The following is a 26,589-nucleotide window of genomic DNA, read 5'->3' on the forward strand; positions in this document are numbered from 1 at the left end:
CCTCGATTTCGATAAAATATTTCGATAAAATAGAAAATCCGAAATCCCATGTTGGACGCTACATTAGGATGTTGCAGGTCCCAGGGAAGCGGATGTTTGTTCAGCCCCACGGGGAGCCGCGTGGGAGCAGGAGGGCGGGCCTGGAGCGGGTCTCCAGCGGCACGACCGGCGACCCGGTGGGTATTCCGGGGGCATGGCCCACAGGCTTTGGCTGGTCCGGGTGTGGGCGCGGGCAGGGCCGTCTCCAGGGCCGGGGTCGGGTGTGGCCGGGCGCCGGGTGGAGCCCGGCGCCCGCGACTCGCGGTTAGAGGGGGCACGCGCGGCCAGCAGGGGGCACGCGCGGACCGCCCCGCCAGGCTCAGCCGCCAGCCAGAGGCCTCAGCCCGACCGTAGATCGGGCCCAGACCTGCAGGCTGCAAGTTTCCAGGGGCCCGGACTCTGGGTCGGCGAATGGGGGAGGCGCGGCAGGCCTCGCTTCCTCTGGAAAGAAAGCGCAGTCGGCCGCGCCAGCTTTCCCGCCTCCGCGGGTGCGCGGCTTCCGCGTGGCAGGGCCGCCCGCTCCCCCTCGCCTGGCGCGCTGCCTCTTTGTCTCTCCGCGGCTCCCCTCCTCCCAGACGAATGGCTGTTGGCAGGAAATTGGACGCGCTCTTGGGGAGCCGCGCGAGTCGGCGTGGCGGGGAGGGGGCGCCGCGCGGCCGGCCGGCTCTGGGTGCCCCCGGCCGGGGCGGGGGCGGCGGAGGATGTTTTGACATCTAGTCAAGAGAAGGAACTTGATGCTTCGAAAGTGCTTTTCACAGCCGGCCTGTGTCTGCTCCCGAGCTGATTTATAAACAGAATCTGCGCGCGCTTCGCAGCTCCCTCCCCCGACAGCCCGGGGGGCGGCGCTGGAGGCGCGGACGCGGCTGTGCCTGGCAGGACTGGGTTTATTTATTGCATCTGGCCGGGAGCCGGGGCGGCCCGGGGACTGCGCAAGTTCCCTCTGGCCCGAGCCCTTCCCCTTGTCTCCCAACCCCCAAGGCCCGCTCCATCCTTGGTGGGGCGGGGGTTGGGGGTTCTGCTTTCCCCAAGCCCCGCACCGGACTCTGGACGGAGCCCGCTGGTGGCTTAGGGGTGGAGGCAGAGAGATGGCCAGGGCGCCCTGCAGGCCCGCGTCCTGCCCCACCCCACACTGACCCAGGGGGAAGGAGACGGTGAGGAATGGGGTCTCCCCCTGTGCCCTAGGGGCGGAAAAGGCGGGGAGCTGAGGATCTTAAACTCCTCTGGCGACCAGCGGCTCTGACGCCCCCTTCCTCCAGGGGCTGTCCTCTCTCCCCAGAGATTCCTCTGTCCTCAGCTCCAGACAGCCTTTTACTCCAAGGCCCCAGTAGGCCTTCCCGTTTAGAATAAATTAAGGAATCTCCAGCTTCCACTTGATCTCGGGAAGAGGGGAAGAAAGGTTTGACAGAACATGTCCCTGGGAAGAGCCACAGCCCTCAGCAGGGGGGTGGGCACAGGGTTGGGTCCAGATTTGTCACAGTGCCCAGGCCTCCCATCTACAGAGTCCGAATGGCCACAGGGTAGAGCAGGGACATGTGCTCGGCCCCCTTAATGGGCAGCTTGCGGCTGGCGTAGTGATGCACGATTTCAGGGACGCTGCTGAAGGGTGGGCTGTTCTGGCCCAGCACGTACTTGTGTTCCTTGGTCCGGGACAGCTTCATGTGCATGAAGCCCTGACTGCTCCTGGGAAGAGGAGAGGAGACCCTGGTGAGTAGGGACCCTCTCCGGTCCCCCTTCCCTCCCCAACCCCTACCCCTGCAGCAAATGTTGTTTTGGGCCAGCTGTGTGTGGAGGTGACTAGGAATGGTGGAGGCCAGTCCAGAAAACAGGAAGGAGGCAGAGAGGATTTTGTGACTGGGTAACAGTTGGCATTGGTTTTGTGGTAAGGGCACTGGGTGTGCCAAGAATGTGTTTGTAGTGAGTGTACAAGGCGCGTGCAGGTGGAAACAAGCGACCACTCTCCCTGCCCCAAACCCTGGGACCCAGGCACCAGTGTCCTCCAGTCTGTATGGCCAAGGCTGGTCTGCCCTCCCCATCTCTGAGCTGGGGGCCGGGGGGGGGGGGCTCCTAGTGACTCATGTGGAGACACACACATCCTTGGCAGGACATTGTTGACAACCAAGTGAATCTTGGTTGAGTCTCTCTCTTGCAGAAACCAGGGGAGGGCGTGAGCTAGGGGCTCTGGAAATCCTTTCCAAATCTGGAAGTCTCAACTGCCTTGTCCTGGGGATATCCCTTTACCCTCCTGCTAGCTGGGCCTTGGGCCAAGGCCCCCCCCCCCACACTCCTTTATCCCTTCAGCCTGGGATGACATCATCGGTGAGGCTGTAACTCCCTCCCTCAGAGAGGAAACGCTCCACTGCCTCTCCCAGCTCCCTGACACAATCCAGGAAATCCACATTAGTGCCTGGCCCTGCCCACAAGACAAGGACCCTGCTGCTCAGAGCTCTGGCCAGCTCCCAGCTACCCAGATACCCTGTCTTAGAGAGAAAGCATGGAAAAAAAAAAAAAAAAAAAGAAAGCATGGGGGTGGGGTGGGGCCCAAGCAAGAACAGTGTCTGCCCAAGCTACCACAGGCCTGGCCCACAGGTAAGGAGGAAGCAATCCTTAGGGGAGCCCCAAAGCCTGAATACTTGTCTCTCCCAGCCAGAGCCTACCTGGGGACAAGTGCAGGGCTCAGAAACTAGTAAGGGAAGTAGGACTGGTGAGGGGGAACTTCATATGAGGTGAGGCTGGCAAACTTAATTTCCTTCCCCTGCCTGGGTACAAAAAGGGCTCTGACCCATTTCACTGGGCCCACAAGTGAAGATGGAGAGTGGATGACTGAAGAGAGGAAAGGGATGACAGGAAAAACCCTCCCAATTCCTTCTCCTAGGATACAGTACCCTAAAGCCTGCTGGGAGCCCCAGGCTGGGGGTGGGGAAAGACATCCCTCTTCTGTAGACCTGAGATAACAGCTGAGGCTGACGGTAACCACACAGGCCCTGGGGAAACTGTACAGTCCCTGGGGGCGGTGCAGAGGGGAGGCAGTGAGTAGATCCTCTCCCCTGTCTGCCCTATGCCATGGCCCAGGCCCAAAGCTGTGGGTACTAGCTTGGGCCTTGCTTTCCCTCACCCTCTCACAGTTTGGGGACAAGCCCCTACCCACAGTCCAGTTGGGATAATCACCTCTCCCAAAAACTGCATTGCATCTTCTCCTTGAGGAACAGCTCTGGCCAAGAAGGGCAATAAGTGGCAATAAGCCTCCATCTGGAGAACTGACCTCCTGGGATAAAGTCCCAAGCAGAGTCCTTGCCCAACCCTCAGGAGCCTGGATGGGACTAGCTGGGCCGCAGGGCCAGAGCTGACATGGCTTTCGGAGGAAGCTGTTTAATTACCAGTGAAAGCCCTTCTATTACAGAGAGCAGAGAAACCATAATTGTATTTCAGAGAAGCCATTTATATGCAAACGAGACTCTGGCAGACGGATGCTGGTGGGGCCAGATGAGGCTGGGCTGAAGCAGCATCCAGGCCTACCTCCCCCTTGTACTCCGCAGGCTAGGGCTGAGCCCTGCCCCACTCTGTTCAGGGAGCCAGACCCTTGCTGTCTAACTCAGCCTTGGACTGTTCCAGATTTGATGTCGGGTGGAGCTATGCGATGGAAGACTGCGGTTCTTGTAGTCAGGCTGAACTGAGCTGGGTGCAAATCCTGCTTTTGGCACTTCATTACCTGTGGCCTCAACCAACTCACATAGCTCTTTGTATTTATTTCTGTCTATAAAAAAGAGATTCATCTTATAGGTTGGTGGTTTGGAGAGGGTATATATGCTGCTCAGCACACAGTAGATGCTCTGTGACTCTAATCTATTAAAGCAATACACATTCCTAGTGTTATATCAGATTTTTGACAGATTAACTTTTCCTAAATGCTCCTTTGATTTTATGATAATTTTCAGGGTATGAGAGTGGCAAGAAACCTAAGTGGTACCCATTAATGCATTTTGCAAAGGAAGAAACCAAGGCCCAGACAGGTTTCATGATTTGCCTAGGGTCACAGAGCTAGTTTTATTAAGCCCAAGAATAAAATTCAAGTTATTTGAATATAGACTGGCATTTTCCCATTATCTTTTAGTTGAAGTTAAATAATTATCCTCAAATGTATCTGTTTAATAGTCCCCAATTTTCTGTATATTGCATTTGTTTGAAGTGGGGGTATACCTGTATTCTAATGCCCCCGGAAAGTGTGGTAGGAGGTGGTACAGATGTCCCAGCAGTGTTGGGGGGATGTGAATGGACACACCATCTGACGGGCTGTCGTGTGGAATGTAGGATCTACCAGGCAGAACTCCTGGAGACAAAGGGGAGGGCTGGCCATTCTACCATGATGGCCTAGGAGGCCAATGCTGATCTATCTGTTCCTGGGAAGGAAGACTGATGGGAGGGGAGGGTCCTGCCACCCCCTCCTCTTCCTGGATCCTTTAAGATTCAGTTATCAGCCACTAGTACCCAGACTGCCTGCCCATTTCTTCACAGTGAACAATAGCTTTGTGTCCGCTGTTCCATCCTCCTCCCAGGACCCAGCCTCCCTCGAGCAAAGTTCCTCTCTCCTTGCCTGTGCTTTAAGAACATTTGGACTTCTATTAATAAAGATGATGGTGATAATTTATTTAGCATTTAGCACCATGTTAAGTGCCTCCCATATATTATTTCATTTGATCCTTCCCTACAAGGTAGATATTATTATTCTCCCATTTTATAAGTAAGAAAACTGAGGCCCAGAAAGGTTAAGGGGGCCCCAGGCCACACAGCTAGTAAGTGACAGGGGAGGGGGTGGCAGGACCCTCCCCTCCCATCAGACAGGCTTGACTATTTCCTCTAATGGACTCTGAGCTCCTTGAGATCAGGGGCTGAGCCTCAGACTGCTCCAGATCCCCAGGGCCTGGCCCAGGGTCAGCAAATGTTCATGGGGACGGAGTTCTCCCCAGCTTGTTTGGGCATGGGGAGAATGTTGGCCCTCCTATCCTGCTGGTTGTCTTCCCATGGATTCTCCTTGGTGCCATGCTGACGAGCTAATCCTGCCTAACACTGCTAGTTGGCTCACCCCTACTCACTTGAGGGACAGGGAGAAATCATTCTTGCTGGTCTCACTGTTGCGCACCAGGTAGCTGGCCTCTTTGCACAGTCGGAGCAGGTTCTCGGCATCTGTTCGGCTGATGGCCCCGTGGTACCAGCTGAGGACAAGAGAGAGGAAGGAGGGCATCTCTGCTGGGTCCCTCGCCGTCCTGGCCCACCCATTCTGGGTGTCCCCTGCAGGCAAGCCAGTGGCAGGAGGGGAAGGGAGGGGAGAGAGTCCCCAGCTGGACACAGACACTCACACCTGGTTTTCCAGAGGCAGTGCTGGGTCTGTCCATTCCCCAAGGGGGCTGCTGGGCTCCACGCTTAGGGGCTTTGCTGACTTGGGGTTCCCTGCAGAGAGTCGGGGAGGTAGCCGCCCCTTCTCCTCCCGGCCAGGTGACAGGCAGCTCTTCTCAGATCCTTCAAACTGGGCTGTGGGGAATATACCAGTCATAGACTCCGAGGACACTTAGAGACAGAGCTCTATAGAATAACGAGTGCTCCCCCCATTTTCTGCCAAAAGGGGCCAAAGGAATGTTCTAGAAGGGTGGGACATGCTCCTGGGCTTGACTGGCTCTGGGGACAGAATCTTGGGTCCACTTCCCTGTTGAGGGTGGGGCTCAGCCCTCCTATGCCACACTGTGCCTACCAGTTCCCATGCTGTGGGAGGAGAGGAGAGAGAAGCAACATGAGAAACCACTTCAACTTCTCCCTCTGGAGCAGCTGCCTGCCTTCCCCTATTCCATTCCCCCTCGGGGTGGCTTCAGCGCTGATAATATTGTTTCTTTCTCCTCCTCAGAGTTCATTACCGTTCTCCATATCACCCTGCCAAGCCATTCTGTAGAAATGACTTATCGATTTGAGAACAATTATCCGATTCCCCTTGGTGCCATCCTGACAGGCTAATCCTGCCTGAAGCCGCCAGCCAGCCTGCCCCTCCCCCGCCCCCAGGGCTGCTGCCCACAGGCTCCCTGCCCCCACCCAAGAAACCCAGCTGGGGTGGCTCTGCCCCACTGAACCAGCCCCCTGGAGGGAGGAAGCCAGTGAGCCACATGGGCACAGGCACACATGGACAGGTGACAGAGACCCTCTTTCATCCTATATTTATAAAATACCCCTCACACTCAGGCACAAATGTACAAACAGGTGTTCACAAACCCTTGGCTGCCCATTCTGTACAAAACTGAATGGAGATGGAAGTGTTCAATGCTTCCTTTCTTCTCATTTGGGTTTTTTCTCTCCTTGTAGCATTTTTAGGATCTTATTGTCTCTCAGTTACCAGATGCAAGGATCAGACCCTTCACTTACTGGAAGGACTCAGATACTTCCTGTGCTAGCATCATCCCTGCCTCAAGAGTTATTTACACTGTCAAAGGGTAGGGTCAGGCAAAATCCTATGCAAAGAAGTGAATCTAAAATAGTGGATTTTTGTGGCATGGTGGGAAAGATATTTAGAAAGGGACTCCTTTAGGAGACACCTTCCCCACACCTTTTGGAGGAAGGAGGAATGTGTGCTTTGTCCCTTCTCTCTTCCTCCAGGACAAAGGGAATTCTTCCTGGGTTCTCCAAACCCTGCCCCATTGCAGCTCCTCCAACCCAAGCCCACAGGGCCTGAGGCACGAGAGAACATGTCACCCTGGCCAGAAGCTCCCACAGGACCCACCGCTGCCGTCCTCCAGGCTGGGCTCAGGGAGGGGTGAGGCTGGACCGGAGATGTCCCTGTCCCCGTCAGGGAGGGAGGGGCTGCTGTCCAGCTGTCCCACCGGCGGAGGCCAAGGTAGGTCTTTGATGACCTTAATGTCAACTGGAGCCAGCAGCAGGGAGAAGAGACACAGACAGGGACAGAGACAGAGAAAGAGACAGAGAGAGGCAGAGGTTGAGACACCAAAACCCAGAGCCAGGACACAGGATAGCCTAGAAAGGAGGAGGGTCAGAGCAGAGGCAGGAGTGGCTTCTGAGGGGGGAGCAGGACTCTCAGAGGGTTGGATGGAGCCACAGTGACCACACCAGGCTAGCTCAGTCAAAGGGTGGGGGGCACAGATAGCAAACAGGATGCAGAGTCTTGCCCTGCCAGCCGTGTGGGTCCCCTTTATTTGAAGCCTCAGAAGCCTCCAGGGCCCAAAAGGAGCAGGAAAGGAAAAAAGGAGGGACAACGAGCTGCCCTTATCCCCCGGCACCACACCCAGGTTCCCACAGCCTCCTGGCACCCTCAGACTTGCCGCCCTTCCTCCTTTTACCCACGGTCTGGGAAGTCATGGGCAGTGAGACTGACAGCCCAGCTCCAGGCTGTCAGGAATACTCCGATGTGGGGGCAGATGTTTTATTGAAATTTAGCCCCACAACCTCAATCTTGAGCCCCGACAATTAAGAAAGGGATGCCACTGGTGGCTGCAGGACTGCTAACGAGGTTTCCTAATGACGAGCATAGATTTTCCCATTAAGCAATCCAAACAGTATTGATTCTCCAAGGAGACTTCTGGAGATAAATGGTCCCTCCTCAATGGTGCACGCTTTACAGGAAACAAATTAGAAACCTGTGGTTTCCCAGTCTAGCCGCTAGGGCGGGGAGGACAGGGCAGAGAGCTGAGTCCAGCTCTAACATGAGCCCCCTTGCCCATGGAGGAGTGAAGGGGCCATAGGAGTGGGGGTGAAGTCAAATGGCATTTACATCTTTTATGTTCTCACTGAATCAAGAATCCAGGGGCTAAAGCCCTCTCCAGACTCTCCAGCCCCACCCACTCAGCACCCCCCACCCCACCACACCTCCCCGGGTTGGACTCCAGGCCTGGGATCCGCACTGGGGTGTGTGACACAGGAGAAACCTAACCCTCATTCAACCAAGGGGATTTCTCACAGCCTCCCTCTCCCCACCTGTTCCTGCTCCTCAGAAATACCCTCAGGGCACAGGTGCCCCTGGTCTCGTCCAGCCTGCCAGCCTGCTACTGGGAGACACAGCTCTCTGATTCACGGCTGGGATTTCTAAAGGTTACACACACAGCCATTTTCATTGTCTGGGCTGTTAAATGCCTTCTTTTGTTAAGGGTAAGTATTTAACATGTCACAAGTTTTATCTTTTTGTTTGGAATTTCTTTATTTTAAGATATACCCTGTCTCCCAAAAGAGGGAAGTGGCCTAAGCCTCTTAGGCTCTGAGAGGTGGTGATGCAGGGAGACCCTCCATCCTCCCTTACCCGTTCCCTGACCTGCACACAGCGCTGCACCCACATGGCCCAATTCGCCAATCTCTGTGATGCACGCAACTATTCCTCCCTTGGGCCCAGCTTCAGAGCCTCCCCGAGGCCCTGGGGTCCACTCCTTCCACTGCCCTGGGCCTGGAGAGCTGTTTGGAGACCCCAGCAGACCCACCATCTCCACCAGGGGCTTACCTGCAAAGGCTTTGGAAATCCTCTCCTTCTTCCACTCCCAGGGCTGGTCATACTCCTCAGGGGGCCTCTCATCATCCTCCGGCAGCCGGGACTCCCGAGGCCAGGTGGCCCCCTCACCCTCAGGGGTGGTCCCCTCCTCCTCTGGCTCGTAGGGTGTGTCATACAGAGGCAAGGCCTGAGCAGCTGTCTCCTTGGAGCTCCGGATCTCTGCCAGGGCAAGGCAGGAGGGGAGGTGTGAGACCGACCCTGGCTGCCCAGCTCAGCTTCTCTGTCAGCACCCTCAGCAACACACCAAGCCTCCTTCAGGCTTCAGGAGATGCCACTGGCTCTGGGGGCCCAATGGCCCTCAAAACATCTCTGGGGTTCCAAAAAGCATGGGATCCAATGGAGGCAGGGGCAGAGAAGCACCAGAGTGAAAGACAGAAAAAAGATCTTTAGATGGCCAGCAAGGGGTTGGGAAATGAGGCTTACACATTTCAGAAACTGAGGCAGGGTCCTCTCCTAATCCACCTCCTCCTGGCTACACAGCTCCAGTTTTTTCCTTGCATCCCAAGTAATACCACTTGACAATCAGAAAATACTTCTTTGTTGCTCAGCTACTGCTGAGCACTCCCTCCTTGCAACTGTCCCCTTCTGACAAGTCATTTACGTGGTTGTCCTCTCTGGTCACCCGTTTGGACTCCTTCCCTGGCCCCTCTCTTGGTCTCTGTTCCCCAGAACCAGGCCTTATTCACCCTCACTCCTTGCCCAGTCTCATGGCACCATATACACTTCCACTTGCCAATAAGATCTTTCACTTTAATGTTTCAAACTTGCCACTTTCCCAAGAAATTCTTCTACTCTGTTCTGTGATTCTCTTTTTGGGATCACTGGCCCCATTGAAAATACAATAAAAGCTATGGAGCTACTCTCCAGAAAATGTGCAAATTCTCAATACAATTCCAGGGCATTCATAAGCCTCCGAGGGGTACACACCACTCTGATCTAAAGAGGGTAGTCACCCTCCCACCTCCCCTTCTGTCCACTACACTGCTCTCCTCGGTCCTGGCCTTCCTTCCTGTTCTAAATCCCACCTGTTTGCCCCCAGTACGTGAGGACTCTTAGCCTCATCTCTCCACATCCAGATTGCTGCTAGGGTGAGCCCTCCTCTACTGGCTCAAATTTCCATGAGCTCCATGGAGAACACTTCTGACCGCTCTCTGCCCCCTCACCCCACTCCCAAGGAGGGAGAGCAGCTTATCTGATCACCAGCGGATGTTCACTCTCTTTCTCAGTTCTGCCTTCTGGCTCTTTCTCCTCCTGCCTCCTCGCCCTGCTCCTGTGAAGGGGCCTATAGCTGTGCTGCATTGCCCAAGCCCGAGTGGGAAGTTTAATTCTGTGAAGTATTAAGCAGCCCACTGTGGAGACATAGCTAAGTGATGTTCTCCAATCTACTGTATCACTAATAAAGCTGACATTCTTATCTTCATCCATCTATTTCCTTAATCTGACTTCTCAGTGATCTCCAAGCTCAGGAGGGGAAGAAAGCAGTGCTAATTATTGCTCCCTTAAAGCCTCAGCATTTTCCACAACTGCTAACTCATCTTTCTGATGCCCAGTTCTCCTGGTCTGTTCTGTACACCAAAGCCTCAGTAATCCCCTTAAAATGCCGTATTTGTCCTGTTTCTGTCTTGCTCAGGAATCCATATCGGTTTTCCTCTTCCTCCAGAGCAAGTCCAAATGCCTCATTCCCGCCTTCAAGGCCCTTCACTGCCCCCGTGGCCTCTCTCATTTTGGCTCCTCAGTATGCCCAACACTAAAATTGTCTGCCCTTGAACAAACCTTCCTCCCCTCCTGTCTTGGGGTCTTGACTTGGACCAATTCACCCCTGTCCTCCTCTCAGATCACCCCCCCTTAGTTCTCTTTCCCTGGACCCTCTCTTGACTTCTGCTCTGCTCCCCAGGACCAAGTCCTACTCATTGCTCTCTGTCTGCACTCCTTGACCAGCTTGCCCTTCTCCAGCCCTGTGGTTCCAACCGCCATAAAGCTGTTTCACTCTGACATCACAACCTCTCAAGCTCACCACCTTCCCTAAAGCTGGTGATTCTCTTTTTTGGGTTCCATGACCCCCCGCCCACACCACTTATCCTGCCCCTCCTGACTATCCTAACTCTATCGGCCTGACCTTTGGTTTTGTGGCCTTCTCTACTGCCTCACATCTCAGGCACCACAAGTCATGGCTCCTTCTCCAAACTGACTGTCTTGAAGGCAGTGGCCAGTGACCCAAGGTGGTCCGTGGTGGACCCATGGTCTCCAAGGACCAGTAAGGAATCATGGAATCAATCCTTAGTCTTGTGGGTCCCAGAGCCTGTTGTGCCAATACCTAGGTCTCAGACAGCAATCCCCCACCCCTGACTCCATCACGCACCAGCCATCATCTTTTGGGCCTCATAGGGTTCCATGTAGCCGTCATTTTCAGGGACCTTCTCTGGGGCTCCTGAAGCTCCTGCTGGGCCTTCACCAGTCTCCTGAACATCAAATGGGTCCGCGTAGTCTTCAAGGATTGCCAACTGTGGGAAGACAGTGAGGAGAGCAGGCTTCAGACATCTGAGAGACAGCTCTGCATCTCCCCAGATGCTTTGTCCATGGGAGTGAGTCCTGGGCAGAATGTCTTAGACCTAGAGGAAGAGGCATCCACAGGCAGGCTCTGAGCTTGGACGGGGACAAGCTCTGGCTCTTCCTCTGCAGGGTTCCCCTACTAGGCTGCCGACAGTGGCAGATCTACCTTTTCTGTTAATTTTTTGCCTCTGGGTCATCCCTTAGGTTAAATGGCCAGGTTAAAGCTCTGGGCACTAAGGCCTGCCTCAGTCCGTGTCCAGGCAGAGCGACTGAGGTGTTTAACACCAGGTGGTTCAACAGAGGGAATCAGTTCAGAGAACTGGTTACAAAGGTGTCGGAGGAGTTCACAGAACAAGCAGGGAATAGCAGGCAACTCAGAGATTAACTTGGTCCATGCCTACAAGTTCCATCCCAGATGCTGAACAAAGAAAAATTTGCTGACCATAGAGAAAAGCAAAGCCAAATACTCACTTTATGGCACAGTCCTGCTGGTCTAGCCTCAGAACATTCATCACCACGTCATGTGTGCATTGTTACACTCATTTTAAGGAAATGGAGGCTCAGGGCAGGTAGGGAATAATACGGCCAAAACCATTCCACCTAAGTGGGGGAACCCAGTTGGAACCTGTGCCCTTTGTGCAAAATGATGCTGCCAACCTGCCACCAGTGGGTGTCTTGGCCATCCCAGGAGAGAGACCAACTTTGACAGCCCTGAGGAAAGCCAGGGTTTGGGCTCAGTTGAAATCCCCTGGTTCCTGGAGGCTAGGAACAGGGAAGGCGTAGCCTTGACACTCCACATACCGCACTGCCCCTTTCTCCCTCACAAGTGGTTCATGACCAACCCTCTTGTCCCTGCTCCAGTCAAGGCAGAGTGAACTGTAAGCCACACACCCTGAGGAAGAGCCCAAGGTGCTCAGGGCGGGGTGCAGCAGAAGACAATAGAGCCTTTCTCCAAGCTGGGCACAGGCTCCTTGAAGGGGGCAGGCCTAGGCGTAGACAGAGCCCAGCCCACCCAGGGGTGCCAGCACCTGCAGGGAAGCACTGCACTGAGTTGACAGGCATTGACAAGAGGTGGCTCTGGGGCCTGTGGCATGAGGAGGGGCCACTCCTGCCTCTCCTCCATTCTCAGTGTAGGCTTTGGGTCTGGGCCAGATCAGAACTGCAGGAGCCAGTTGAGCAGGGAGGCTATGGCGGTGATTGTCTGCCCTGGGTCAGTGGGTCTGGGACCCCGTAGCAAAGCAGTGATGGGGAAAGGAAACTGCCCACCACAGGGACTCCTCCTGCAAGTTCCTTGGGCCTCCCACGAGCCCCTCCAGGGGTCTCCAAAGCACATCCCAATGACTCCTACCATCTCCCCCTTCAGTTCAGCTCCCACCATGTTCCACCCAAGTCCCCCATCTCCTTCACCTCCCTCAAATCTCCACCTGCTTCTGAGAAGACCACCATCTCAGGTCATACCATCCCCACCATCAGCTCACCCACGAGCCTAGAGTTCTTTGTTGTTTCTGTCTCTCTAGCTCTAAGAAGCGCCTGGCTCACAGTAGGTACTATAAAAATGTTTCTACTAGATCACTGCCTGTCTCCCCTTGGAGCCCTCCACCCCTAGTCCTCCTTCTTCCACGAAGGAGAGAAAAGAAATCCACTCCCACCCCAAGCTGCTTCCTCCCAGGCATACTAGCACCCACAGCCCCACCCACCCACCCAAGGGGGCTCTGCAGTTGGCAGTTGGCACTCAGTCTCACACTCCTATGTAATAGCTACTTAACAGGAACCGAGTTATCTGACGGGCTATCCTTAAACAGTGTAATGCCCACAAGAAAAAGTCCAGAGTTAAAGGGACTTAAAGATTCCACTTCCCGGGGCACCTGGGTGGCTCAGTGGGTTGGAGCCGCTGCCTTCAGCTAGGGTCATGATCCCAGCATCCTGGGATCGAGCCCCACGTCGGGCTCTCTGCTCAGCAGGGAGCCTGCTTCCTCCCTTCTCTCTCTGCCTGCCTCTCTGCCTACTTGTGATCTATCTGTCAAATAAATAAATAAAATCTTAAAAAAAAAAAAAAAAAGATTCCACTTCCCTCTTTGGCTTCTCCCTACCCACCTCGGATCACTCTGTTACCTGAAAGGTCTGTGCTTTGTTTCTTACCAAAAAGGCTTTCCCTCTGCCTGGATTATATGATTTTCTTTCTTCAGAAATCCTTTCTGTTCTCCCCCCAGGTATGGTTAGATGCCTCTATGCTGGGGTATTATTACACGGTGTAATAAATACTTGTTTCATCGTCTGTTTTCCTGCAGATCCTGAGCCTCCTGAGGGTAGGACCATGCTTACTGCTAAATTCCCAGCACCTAAAAGTGCTCAGTAGGTATCTGTTAAGTTAGTTCACATAAAACAGGAAGAATGGACAAAGGAAGCACTTCTCCTTGTTTATTCAGAAGAGAAAGGCATCATGAGTCCAGTGGGGAGGCGGGGCAGGGGGTAGGGCACTGAGTCCTGGAGAAACTGCTCAGTGAGAAGTGCTGCACCCAAGTCCCAGTCCCCCAGGCTCTGCAGAGGCCCCTTCCCCAGCTCTTCCCCCAACCAAAGCCAGTGCCCTTCCTGCTGGAGCCCAGGGCTGGACTTGTGCTGTGACCTCTCCCTGGCCCAGCACGGGCCTCCCTAGGGCCAGCCCACGGTGCCTGTGGGCACCCAGGTGGCAGCTCTGTGGGCAGTTCAATGGCTCCTCTGTTCCACCCCAGACTCCACACCCTGCTCCAGGAAACCCTAGCCCCCCACCCTGGGCGGGTCACCTAGAGGAGCCACCCACAGGGCTGGGAGGCAGGAGCAGAAGTAGAAACACCTGCTGGGAAGGTTGGCAAGACGGGCACCCACCTGTGATTTCTAGGCCATGTGAGAAGGCCAAACTGCTCAGTGGGGGGAAGCTGCCTCTGCAGGCTTCTGACACCTTTGCTCTATCACGATTTATTTTGTTCATGGGACCTTTGCCTGACTGCTGTACTCACTGCTGTATACCACGTCCACCACAGGGCCTGGCACAAGGGAGGCACTCAGTGTACATTTACTAGATGCTCCAAAGGCTTCCCTCTCTAAGACTCTAGCTTCTGGAGCGACACAGACTCTCAGATCCCCATTCACCCCAGCTCTGAGCACTCGGACAGACCAGTAGCAGCTGTGGGAGCAGGCTGACTGGCACTTGAGCAGGGATCAAAGCCTCTGGTTCAAGGGCAGAAGGGAAGAACTGGCAGGGAAGCCACCTAAAACCAGGGCTAATATTTAGGCAAACCTCTGGTAGGCAGAATGCTACTGAAAGGCTGAAATACTTCCAAATTAGTAGGCAAGTAACTGCTGCCCGGAGGCCCCCTTGTCCCCATGCCTCCTGCCAACCAGATCCCCTCCCTCCTGCAATCCAGCAGGCTCCAGACCCAGCTCTTGTGCCTGTTCCAACTGGGCAGTGCCCCTCCCAGAGCAGCTGTCTTGCTTTGACTATCCTTCCTGCCTGAGCCTCTCCTAAGATAGCTGGCAGGCCTACCATCTGGTGTGACCTTCCGCTCTGCAGCTGGGCCCCACTAGGAGTTCCTGACCCTACCCATGGGGCTCGCTGGTCTAAGGGCAGCTAGCAGGGGGCACATGTCACAGGATTTCGGCTCTGCAAGGTTGCCAAAGTCTACCCCTGCCCCTTTCCTCCATGTCTTCAGTTGACATTTAATGTCTGGAAGCCTCTGGTTTTTCACCTGTAGAATGGGGATGGTATTACTACCCACCTCATAGGATTGGAAAGAGGACAATGAGTGTAAAAGTCCTTAATTCAGAGGCTGGAACGCAGTCAGTGCTCAATAGATGTTGGCCCTGCCGCTGATCTCTTCTATTCAGACACTAAAGCCCAGAGTTTAGGTGCTGGACAGGGGATACAGATGGCGGCAGTAGAGAAAAGACTGGCACCCGGGTCTCCTGACTCTCACTGCCTTGCTGCAGATTTTCCAGACAACTCAGGAAATGTAGCATCCTCTCTCCTCCATTTGTAGATTTAAAATACACTTCAGCATGTTAAAGGCTCTGAGAAATCGTGTAGCAAAGAGAGCTGTCTAATTTTGTTTAACTCGGCATTTCTCCAAAGTATTTAACCGTGAAATCCTTTTTCTGCCGAAAGTCTGTCAGTTTTGGAAATGGTATATACTATTTACCTTTCCCAAAATCTAACTTTCTGCGCCCTCTGTTCCTGCTTATTGGAATCACCCTTCCCAATTTTATCTGCCATGGAAACTCCTTCCCATGAAACAAATCTGTTAGCATCTTTTTCTAATTACAAAGAAATGTCACGCTTATAAGACATTCGAACATCACGGATATACAATGGAAGTCGACAGCCCTTGTAAGGTGTGTCTGAGGCCACTTCAGGACTGGGTGGCAAGTGCTGGCCTTTCGGTTCAGAAAATGAAGAACCCAGCACGGGGTGCACTCTTCATTCCTTCTCTGAGTTTGCTCCTCATGCTCGGTGAACAGCTCCCTGAAAGAGGCTGTGGTCCCACAGCACAATGTTGGCAGCCAGTCTGCCATCAGGCCGCCTGGCTGTGAACCTCAGCTCTCCTACTAGCTGTGAAATCAGGCACATGTGACGCAACACTCCTGGGCTTCAGTCTCCCTCTAAATAACCTGAGGATAATAACAGAATCTTCTCCTAGGGTCGTTGTCAGAAGCAATTGGTCTACAACACACCAGCTGTTTCAAAATGGTACAAGGCACATGGCAGGTACTAGGTAATGGTCTGCGAGTATACCATGAAAGACGGAAAGACCAGATCTCTGGGTCCTCCAGGGGCTCACAGGGACAGCCACAAAGGAAGCTCCAAGAGTGTGGCACCCTGAGGGGCTGTGAAACCCTGCAGCTGCACCCCAAGCTCCAGAGGCCCCGCAGGCTCCCTGTGTGCTGGCGGGACTGGGCCCCAACTCTGCTCTTGCACAGCATCCCCACTGGTTCTGCAGGGCGGAGAGGGAGCTGGAGGGGGCAGCAGCTGCCCTTCCAAGCCCCAGGCCCCAGCCAGCTGCTTCTACCCATGGTCCGCAGCGCCCTAGCTGTTCCTGGCTCCCAACAGGTGGAGTGCCAAGGCTGACTGAGGTGTCCTTGAGTCACTGGCCAAGCCAACAAGCTGCAGACGCCTTCACAAAAGAGTGAGTGCCGCAGTGTGAGGAGGCAGCAGTGGGAAGAGTGGGTAGGCCCACCATAAAGTCCCCTGGTAGCCGCAGGCCTTGGCAGTACCCCCTCACCCCCTGCAAAGCCCCAGTGACAGCAAAGATGGCCAGCCCTGGCCAAAGGGTTAAGAGCTCTAACCAGTCCACAACGGTCCCTTCACCTGGACCCTTCTTTTTTCCTCCTCCTGCCTCCACTGGAGGACATGTACAAGATAAACAGATCACAACTCCAGACTCTGTGGAAGTCAGAAAAAGGAAAATTAAAGCAAGAACAAACAAACTCAAAAAAGGCAAGGACCAGGTCTTCTAGGAGGTGAGTCCCTTTCAGCGCCTGGGCTAGTGTCACTTAACGTTCTAGAACTCCTCAGTGAACACTGGCTGAGGCACGATCTTACGGCAGCAGTCCTCAGGTCAGACTCCCGACCCCAGAGCAGGCATGTCTTGTTTGCCTTCTGACACCATCAATGTCTCCTTCCTTTTCCTCTCTCTACCTGACTTTTCACTTGCTTCCAAATTTGGGCCTGGATGATCCAAGTCCAGGTGAACACCGTGTATTTATTTTTTAAAGTTCTTGATATTTTGGGCCCTATGAAACCCTTTGAGCATCTGGGAGCTGTGAGCCTTTTCCCAGAGAAATGCTCATGCACCCAAATATTTGCACATAATTTCTGGAGGTTCATGAAGCCCCAAAGCCTCTCCATGAGCTAAGAACAAGAGCCCTAGTTTCAATGCATACAGGGTGCCTGTCTTATTGTTCACATCATCTCTTTCTCTGTCTGTCACACACACACACACACACACACACACACACACACACATCTTGGCAGGATGGAGGCAAAGGACACACTGTGCAGATGGTCACAGGCAGCTCCAAGCTTTATCCAATTAGGGCCCCTCTTCCATACCCATCCCCCTTTCCTAATTAGACCAGGTTTTTCCTGTCACAGATCTGAGAAAAGGGAGCAAAGCAACTAAGGCCCAATTCTCTCACCCCTCTGCCCAAGTGTGGCCTGGAGGCCAGACAGGGCCCAGCACCATGAGGGAGCTCTTCCCATGGCCAGATGGTGCGGCCCTGACTGCCTGGTCCAGGGGGCAGCTCCTGCAGCTCCCACACCTGCACTGCCAGGCCCGCCCAGATGGCCACCCTTGCCCCCTTGCCAAATGCAGCAGTGGGTCTCAGGGAGGGCCAGTAGCCAGAGCCCTGCATGGGGAAACACTAATGGTCCTAAGCTCCCTAGGCCTCTCAGGGCCCTGTCGAAATCCCCATTCTCTCCTGCCCTCCAAAGTCACTTTCCACAGGGCTCATTTCCCCTCCATCTTCTCATCATAGCAGTATTTTCACCCATTTCATCAAACCTCACAACCAGGCCCTCTCACGGGGTTCTGAACCACCCAGCACCAGCTACTGGGCTCCAGGAAGGGAAGGAAAGTGGGCCAGCCTATGGCCCATCCCGGTCTGCAGTCCCCATCTCACCTCAGAAAGTAACCCCAAAGCAAAAAGCCAAGAAGACCTGCATGGCCGAGAGGACAGGAATAGAGGATCGGGACAAAACACCTCACAGAACAGAAACTCCAGCTCAACAGGCTGGCTCACCATTCAGGGACAGCAACTTAGGTTTAGGATAAGGGGCTCAGGTGCCTAGCTTGGATTCTTCCTAAGGGAAGACTCTGGGATCCCCCAAACTGTACTCCTAAACGAGTGGAGCTCCTCTCTCTCAATGGTGGGAGGCTCCAGGTCGGGGCCCGCAGAGACAATGTCCCTGCCCCTGAGCCAGTTTGGATGGCATCCTGCTTCTCATCACACCCACTAAAGAAACCACAGATTGTGTAGCTCCTGGGAGATCCTGCTGGATTTCATTCCTGTCCCTGCAGCTGACAAAGGAATCAGACACCCCTTGGCCCCTAAGGTCTGAATAGCCCACAGATCACAGAGCCAACCCAGGCTGAGGCATGGATGCCCTTGGTGAGAAGAGACCATGGATCTCTCACAGTTGTGTGGATGCAGCCCCTTCCTTGGGGGGTCTCTGTGGGGAAATGTACGAAAGGGAGCTGTAGTTAAGGGAGTCTCTGACCTTCAGGTCATCCTAGCAATGGACAGTCACCATTCAATGGATGTATTTTATTCACCCTTTTTATGCCAAGCCATGTCAGGCACTTGGGAAATTCAGACATGAGGAGGACAATGATCCTTGTCCTAGAGGAGCCCATGGCTTGAGGGGCAGCCTATTAGGCCATTCCAAGACTGCGGAGAGGAAGGCCAGGGATAGCTCAGGCCCATGTGCCAATGGGCAGTGGTCAGGGAGGACACTAACTGGTCAGTAGTAAGAACAAGCTTTAATGCTTCCTCTGCCTCACTGCCACTGCCACCAACACATCACCCAACAGTGGGGGACAATGAGGAAGGAGAGGAGCTGAAGGTCATGTGATGAAAGCAGTCTCCTTCTGCAGGCTAAGGATCCTGGCCCAGGATGGGCAGTCAGGTCCTGTGGCAGGAACAAGGAGAAAAATAATTCACATTCCTGAGGCTTCTGCTCTGATCCTGACACATCTCTCTTATCCAGGAAATCAGACAGAAGGGCAGTTTCTCCACCGAAAGCCTCAACACGGGAGCCAATGGATTCAGACAGCAACTTTGCTCTCCAACCAAATAAAACTGTGTTCTCTGCTGAGGAAAGGGATTAAGCCCCAGGGCTGAGCTTCCAGGGATGTGTGAGGAGGGGACAACAAAGCCAAGGCAGTCCACAGAGTCACTGTCATGGAATTTAGGGCCAGAGGGACCTTGATGGCTTTCAGCTATCAAGGAGGGATAAGACTGAAATGGGGTTGGGCAAGGGCTGGTTTCTCCACCAGTGGCCTCTGAGGCACTGCCCAGCTTTCCCTTCATCCCATGCCTGCAGGTCCCCCAAAGGCTCTACTGTCCCTCAGAATGGACCCTGGAAAGGGGAGGCCAGGAGGAGACAAGTGGGCTCAGCTGCTCAGCCCCTTCTGGGCAACAGGTCTGAAGCACTGACTGCCCCCTTACACCAAGGGAAATAGTGCAGGAGTGAGTCTGCCTGGACCTCAGTGGTCAGTATCCTTGGTGAAGAACTACATACTGCTGCTTGTTCTGGCTTCCTGAGAACAACAGTCCACCAGGCTCCTGTACCACTGGGTAAGGCAAAGGCCAGCTCTTGCTGTATCCACAGGGAGAAACCTCAGCCCTCACCTCTTTCCTGGGGCTCCAGCAACTGCAAGGATGCTAGGGCTCCCCCGAGGAGGAGGAATGGAGCTTTGTGCTGCCTCTGCCCTGGGGGGAGGGGTCAGAGATCAAAGGGCAGGGAGCTACTGCTCCCGGAGGGCAGAAAAGCCATAAACTAGCTTGGGGTGGGGGGTGCTCAAATACCGTTAGAAAAAAGCTCGCTGATTAGGCCCTGGGAGGAGGAGGAGGGCTGACATGAGGAGGGCAGAGTCCCTGAGGAAGAGGGTCACTAGTCCTGGGGCGATAACAGGGACAGAAGCAGAGTTTGGGGCACACGTCCCAGATTAGTCGGTCGAGAATTTGAACAAAGGTGGATGAAGCCTCCGAGCCCCCGGGTCAAGGATTAAGATCTTGTCCGCCAGGAACCGTGACATTAAGGGGCCCAGGCCCGGCCCCGGCCAGGCCACCTTTGTCCCTCTTGAAAGCCCCAGACCTCCTACCACCTCTCTTCCCGGCCACCCACGCCCGGAGCAGCACTCACCCTGTCGCTGCTCGCTGGGGGTCCAGAGATCCGCTCCTCGGGAGGGGGCGCTGGGGGGCCAGGGGTCTCAACCCGAATAAGGCGGTGGGGAGGCGAGCCGTGGCGCGGGGGCGGTGTGGGGCCGGGGACGGCGGGGGTGGCTGGGGCAACAGAGGAGCTGGACGGCCCCCCAGAGTAAGGGTCTTCGAAGTCGCGCTCTCTCTGCAGCCGATAGGCGGCCAGGATGTCCGGGGGTGGCGCAGGGGGCGCGGCCGGGGACGGTGCTGGGGGACGGTAATCCGGCTCCGGGGGCGCCGGCTTGCCCCCACCTCCGCCACCGCCCCCCCCGCGGAAGCCCAGGTGCTCCCGGAGCCACTTGGCCACTCCGCCACTGCCGCCCCCTCCAGGGCCCGCTCCCGCTCCCCCGGCGCCCCGGCGCGACCCCCCCGGGCCGCTCCCCGCGCTCCCCTGCGCCCGCTGCCCCGGGCCGGAGCCCGCTGGAGGAGCTCCGCTCAGTAACATGGGGCCAGCCAGACTGAGCGAGGGGAGCTCTGTGGCCGGGCGGGGGGCGGGGGTGGGGGCGGAGCTCCGCCGGGCGCCGGGAGGGGGCGGGGCTCGTCAGTAACAAGGGAGGGGCGGGGTTCCGCTCCCTATCGGGGGTCTACCTCCCCCAGCCAGGGAAGAGAAGAGGGAGTGCGGGTTTCCAGCCGGTGTGGACGTAAGAGAAGTAAGTGAGCGACCCCAAGGCAGGCGATGCGAATCCTGGACTTGAAGGTGAATCCTCCACGTGTCCCCACACGTGCCCCTGTGGGGGCTCACCTGTCTCCATCTGTTCCCCTTCCCCAGATCGCAGCTCACACGCGGCGCCTCACACCCCTGGGTTCCCAGCCCTCGGACGCCTCCGGTCCCTCCCCTCCCTTCCCCCAAGGACTCCTAACTGGGAAATATCCCAAGAGGAAAAGCTAGAGAGGGCGAGAGATGGGGCTGTTCCTGTAACATTCTGTTACAGATGTGTCTGTAACAATCCCCTCTTCTGTGTACCATGGGAGCCCCACCTACCTCCTCCCATCCAGCTGCTCCCACTGCATTGCTTCCCAATCCAGGCAGACATATCTCACATCACAGATAATCAACTCCCTAGTGACACCCACTTCTCCCGTGTCTTTTCCACACACACCCTCCTCACATGCAAACAGCCCTCACATGAACAACTCGAACCCAGGCACAGTGGCTTAGAGCAGGCCCACCTGGACCTGATGGCAGCGTGCACACACGCAGAAATCCCTTAAAGTCAAATCCCAGGTTTCACTGTCAATCAGATTAGTGACAGAATAGAAACAGACAAGTCAATAAATCAAGTCTAGAAACAGTTCCAATGTCGTCTATCACAAACCCCTTATCCTCTCGAGGCTCTGATGCTCAAGCCATAGGCATTTTTGTCTTAGAAATAAAGCCAGTTTCTCCACAGAAATAATGTAGCCCTGAAGCAAACGCCAGCATTTGCTTTTGGCTCTGCTGGGAAGGTGGCAGCTTGGCCTCATCATCATCCCCCCAGGGCACTGCCTCAGAGTCTCTCTCACCCTTGGGCTCATATCTACATGGGAGGGAGCAAAGAGCCACATTAGGCCCCAAAGGGAAGGGGTCTCAGAGGTGGGGGGAGTAAAGATGTGATGGCAAAACTGTGAATCCCCTAGAAATCCCAGGGCCCAGGTTTCCAAACATGGGTTGGGTTTTGGCTTTGTGCCAACTCTAGCTGGCACCATAAGACAGTGCTTCTCAAACTTTAATGTGAACACAATCACCAGGGAACTTGTTACATTATCGTTTCTGGTTCTGTAGGATTAGCTGGGGTGGGGTCCTAGACTGTGGTTCTAACAGGTTCACAGGTTTATACAGATGCTGCTTGTCCCTACCCCCATCCCCAAACATACACACATGCTTGGAGTAGTAGGGTTGCAGGACACACTGACTCGGGAATCCAATGGCTGCAGGCTCTAGCCAGATCTCTGGGCAAGTTACTCAATGCAACCGATCCTCACTTTATTATGCCCTGCAAAGGGCATAATAACTGTTGTGGGAGGATTAGGGGAGATGATGGACAATGAACAGGCTTTGAAACCTGTAAAATGCTTATAATAGTAGGTGTCAAATGAAGCCACCTTTGTTTAAGAAGTCGGGAGTTAAGCTGCTGACAGCTCAGAGGAACGGAATCAATCAAGTCTATACAAAAGATGGCAGACTTCATGGGGGAGGTAGGCCTGAGCTGGGTAGGATTTGGGCACTTGAAGCAAAAGAGCCAGAGGTTACTCTAAGCTATGAATGAGGTCAGCATGAACTGAGCCAAGGCAATGAGGTAGGAAGCATCATAAAGAAGGGGAGGATTCCTGGTGGAGAAGAATAGGAAAAAATGTTAGATGGCGAGGGGGGGGGGGTGATATCATAAAGGTAGAATTCAAATGATAATTTTAAAATGAATACCCTGTGTGTACCTTGCACTTCCTGTTGTTTTCAATGATTTGTTAATGCACTTTCTTCCCTCACCAGAGTGTGGACTCCTGGAAGCAGTCTGTTGAATACCTCATGGGGGCCAAGCGGCTTGCTAGGAACCCAGGATGTAGAGGTGAGGTCATCATGGCAAGGCTCTCTGAGACTTGGGTGAGGTTTGCCAGATCCAAAGTCTTGCATTTTAAGCATTACACCATAAAATCAGGATTTTGGAGGGGAGCAGGGTCCTCCCATCTCTTAATGCAGAGCTGGCAGGATCTTAACAAATGTTGAAATGAATAAAGATCACTTCTTTTGTTCTTATTTTTATATAGCTATAATTGTGGTATACACAATTTTATGTCCTTATTTTTTGTTCACTTAACATTGCATACTTTCCCCATTTTTATTATGTAAGCTTTATTTTCTTCCATTTTTTAAAAAAAAATGTCAAACCTACAGACAAGTTCAAAGAAAGTGCAGTGGAAATCTGTATACCCTTCACTTAAATTCACTACTTTTTAACATTTTGCCACATTTACTCTACCCCTTTCTCTTTTTTCCTTAACTGTTTGATGCAAGTTGCAAACATCATGACACTTTTGCTTTAAATAATTCAGCAGCCATTTCCTAAAAATGAAGAATTCTTCTATAGGGCCATTCGGACACATCCATAATAGCGTTGTTTATTATGCAGTCTGTATTAAATTTTTTCCATTTTGCTGAAATATCTTTTATATATATTTTTTTGTCCTGATTCAGGATTTAATCAGGGCTCTCCCATTGCATTTCTTTGTTAAGTTTCCTTAGTCTTTTTAAATCTTGACCAGTTCCCCATTTATTGTTAATTTTTCATGACATTGATCATTATGAAGCGTCCAGGGCCATTGTCATGTAGAATGTCCCACATTCTGAGTTTTCTAGTTGTCTCATGATTCGATTCCGATTAGACATTTTGGAAAGGACTACTGCATAGGCGAGGCGATGTTGTGGACTTCCCACTGAATTACACTGGCAGGCCGGTAGTACACATTTGTCTCTTCATTGGTGATGTGGGCTTAATCACTTGGTTCATTTGGAGTCCACCACATCTTTCCTTTACAATTTAAAGTAAGCTGTGGTGGGATATCCTGAGACCTTTGATTATTTGTTCCCAACAATGTTTAGCCCAATGGCTTTAACTTCCATTGATGATCTCTCCTTCTATTTGTTATGATGCTGGGGGATTGCAAAATGGTGACTCTAATTCTGTCATTTCTTCTGCATTTATTGTCTGGCATTCTCTTGTAAAGAAGAACTGCTGCTGCTTCTCTGTCTCTCTGTTTCTCTCTCTCTTTCATCCCCATGGTCTAAACAATTATCTATTTATCTATCCGTCTATTTATTCAGTGTGATATAACCCATTATTGTTATTACTGTTATCACTTTTTGATGCTCAAATTGTCCCAAATTTGGCCAATAGGGGCCCTTTAAAGAGGCCTCTGTGTCCTTTTGACTTGATTCCATCAATCTTTAAGCAGTTAACTTGCTTCCTTACAGAAAATATTTCAGACTTGTAATTGTCCTGCTGGAGACCTGTAATCAGTCATTTTTTTTAAGGGAACCTTACTCCTTTTGGTTGGAAGTGGTATTTAAAAGTTGACCTAGAACTTCATTTATGTACTTTAGATATTTTAAAAAAGACTATTCAATATTTCATCAAATTAACATTTTAATTTGGCTCAATGTTACCTTATTTGTTGAGCATTCAGGATATTTGCACTTTCTTTTTTTCTAAATTACCCTGTGATAAACATCTTTATGCAGATTCCTTTTCTAAGTTTACGATTATGTCCTTTAGCAAGATTCCCAGAAATAGAATTATTGGGGGAAAGGATGTACATTTTTTTTTCTGACTCTTGATACACATTGCCTAGTTGCTCTCATAGAAGGTTTTTAAAGTCAACAATGACTTCTAAGTGTCAAACCCAATGATTTTATATTATTCCTCTTTCTCCTTTGCAGTACCTGAATCTGCTGACCTCCATCCCTGAAACCTTCTTCTCCCAAACTTTCCTTAAATGACACCGTTATGGTTCTCCTCCTTTCTTTTAGGCCACACCCTCTTCCTCCTTTAACCTCCTAAATTTGTGTATGTCCTAAGGCCTCGTCTTTAGCCCTTACTTTTCTTAGTAGGTACTAAGTGGGGTGTCCTCACTTCTGTTTATCTAAATTTGGATGCCCAGTCCTCTCCTGAGTTCTGATCCTTTCTGAGTTTTGCCTTCTCCTAAGACTGGTCCTTGCCTTCTGTCTCCAGCCTTGCCTCAGGCCCATCTCTGTTCACAATCTTGAGAGGACAAACATATCTCAGTATACTCACGCATGCACTCTGTTCTTTGAGATTCTAGATATAGATGGAGTTTCATTTGGGCCACGTTTTCTATTTGTCTGATATGAAAATAAATGTATTTGAAAGAATACAACCTAAGGTACAATCATGAAGTAAACTGGCCCACTTCACTCATTGATGGACACCATAAGAAACCTCTCTTCAAATATTTATGTATGCTTGTAAAATATACATAGTAAGATTCAGTTCTGCCTTTGATTAACTTGAATTTTCTAACTCTAGTGGCCTATAATTTAAGTTTGATCCTCATAATAAAATAACAGAGAAACTGAAGTAAGTGAAGGGTCTCCAAATGGACTACCAAGTCAAGTCCCTCTTCCCAACCCCAAACCTAGGATGCTACCCTGCCCTTCCAGCATGAAATCAAAACAGGACTGCTTCTCAGCAGAGCCCAGGCTCCGATCCAAAGGTTTTTATAAGCACAATAAGGAATCTCATTCCTCTGTCTCACCAACCCAGCCATCCCTCACCTGCCCCAGCCAGGGGCCTAGGGAGAAAAAGGACAGGATGGGTGGGTGGATATTCCCTCCCTGTATGTGTACTCTTCCTTGTAAAAGGAGATTGCCTATTATTCAAATATATCACCTCAAGTTCTGTCTGACTTCTAGGGGTGAGGGCAAGGAAGGGAAAAGGTCATTTGTATTATGCAAGAAGGGGGGATATATTTTTACACATATATGCTGTATAAATGTTTGTTTATACAAGGACTGCCACGGAAATGTATGAAGAAAACTGCAATAACTGGTGGATGAACTGCAGAATGAGGAGACTTACTTTTCACTGGACTTGTGCGCATGTATTCTCTAAACATAAACAACTCAATTTTTAAAAAATTCATAAAAGGGAAAATCACAAGGTCACGGGGCCGCTGTTTTGCTGCTATAAAATGATTTAGATACCCATTTTCAATTTCTTCGGGGGGAAGGGATTTTAACTGCTGTGAAACTGAATTCATAGTGTTAAGTTTGAGTTACTGGAGGTGGCGATCTTAAGCGTGGCTCACTCTTCAAGGTAGAAAGACGCGGTGGTTCATCTCATGAAAGCGAATTGTGTTCTGTGTAGAACCTCGCTGCAAGAAGAAAAATTTTAAAAAACAAGCCCCTTGCCGTGCCATTGTTCCCACAATGCCGTGACTCGGATTCGAACCGAGGTTGCTGCGGCCACAACGCAGAGTACTAACCACTATACGATCACGGCGAGCTACCGGGGACCTGTAAGGATGGCTTTCTGATTGTCCTCTTCAATAGTCATAGGCCTTCCCACTATGCACGTCACCAAAAGACCCACCTATGGGGCGGAGTTCCAGCCTAAAACCGAATCTGAGAATGCGCAGGCGCATGGGGCTCTCGACAGTCGCTCGGGTTCTCTCAGATTTTGGTCCCTTAGTTGCGGTGGAGAAGGGTGGGTTCTGTGTGAATAAGGTGGGAGTTTAGGGGGGAACACTTGGGTATGCAGGGACGGGACTGGCCGGAACTCAATGTTCACAAGTTGTAATTCCCCCTCCTAGGAAAATGCCCATCTCCTGTGCTTGGGAGATCTTTCCAGCGACCCGGGTCTGCCGGGGACGTACCTAAGGGGTTCCTGTATTTGCTGATTCCCCTAGAAGTGACCCAACATCGCCTCGTTGGAGGATATGGACGCCCCCAGGACCGGCTGGTCACGTAGAAGGAGTTCAATGAATGCATCTCGCCCTGCCAATCTCCTCTCAGCCAACTTCCTTGCAGCTTC

General features: G+C 52.6%; 1 protein-coding gene across 6 annotated transcripts; it reads right to left on the bottom strand.

Moving 5' to 3' along the window:
• Positions 1-861: 861 nt before the first annotated feature.
• SHF (Src homology 2 domain containing F) lies at positions 862-20,510 on the bottom strand (the record flags this gene model as incomplete). 6 transcript variants are annotated; one of them, XM_080807463.1, is made up of 7 exons in its annotated part: positions 862-1,719; positions 5,127-5,246; positions 5,391-5,562; positions 6,794-6,934; positions 8,516-8,722; positions 10,923-11,064; positions 20,010-20,510. In XM_080807463.1, 7 exons carry the CDS (start codon positions 20,508-20,510, stop codon positions 1,533-1,535), a joined length of 1,470 nt encoding a protein of 489 aa, XP_080663589.1. In that variant the 3' UTR covers positions 862-1,532. The 6 variants fall into 6 exon arrangements, with proteins under 6 accessions (XP_080663589.1, XP_080663590.1, XP_080663593.1 ...); XM_080807466.1 differs by having other exon boundaries at positions 1,608-1,719; positions 5,117-5,246; XM_080807465.1 differs by lacking the exon at positions 862-1,719 and adding an exon at positions 4,233-4,363.
• Positions 20,511-26,589: the final 6,079 nt, after the last annotated feature.

Source organism: Martes martes (assembly GCF_963455335.1).
Source record: "Martes martes genome assembly, chromosome: 7".
NCBI lineage: Eukaryota > Metazoa > Chordata > Mammalia > Carnivora > Mustelidae > Martes > Martes martes.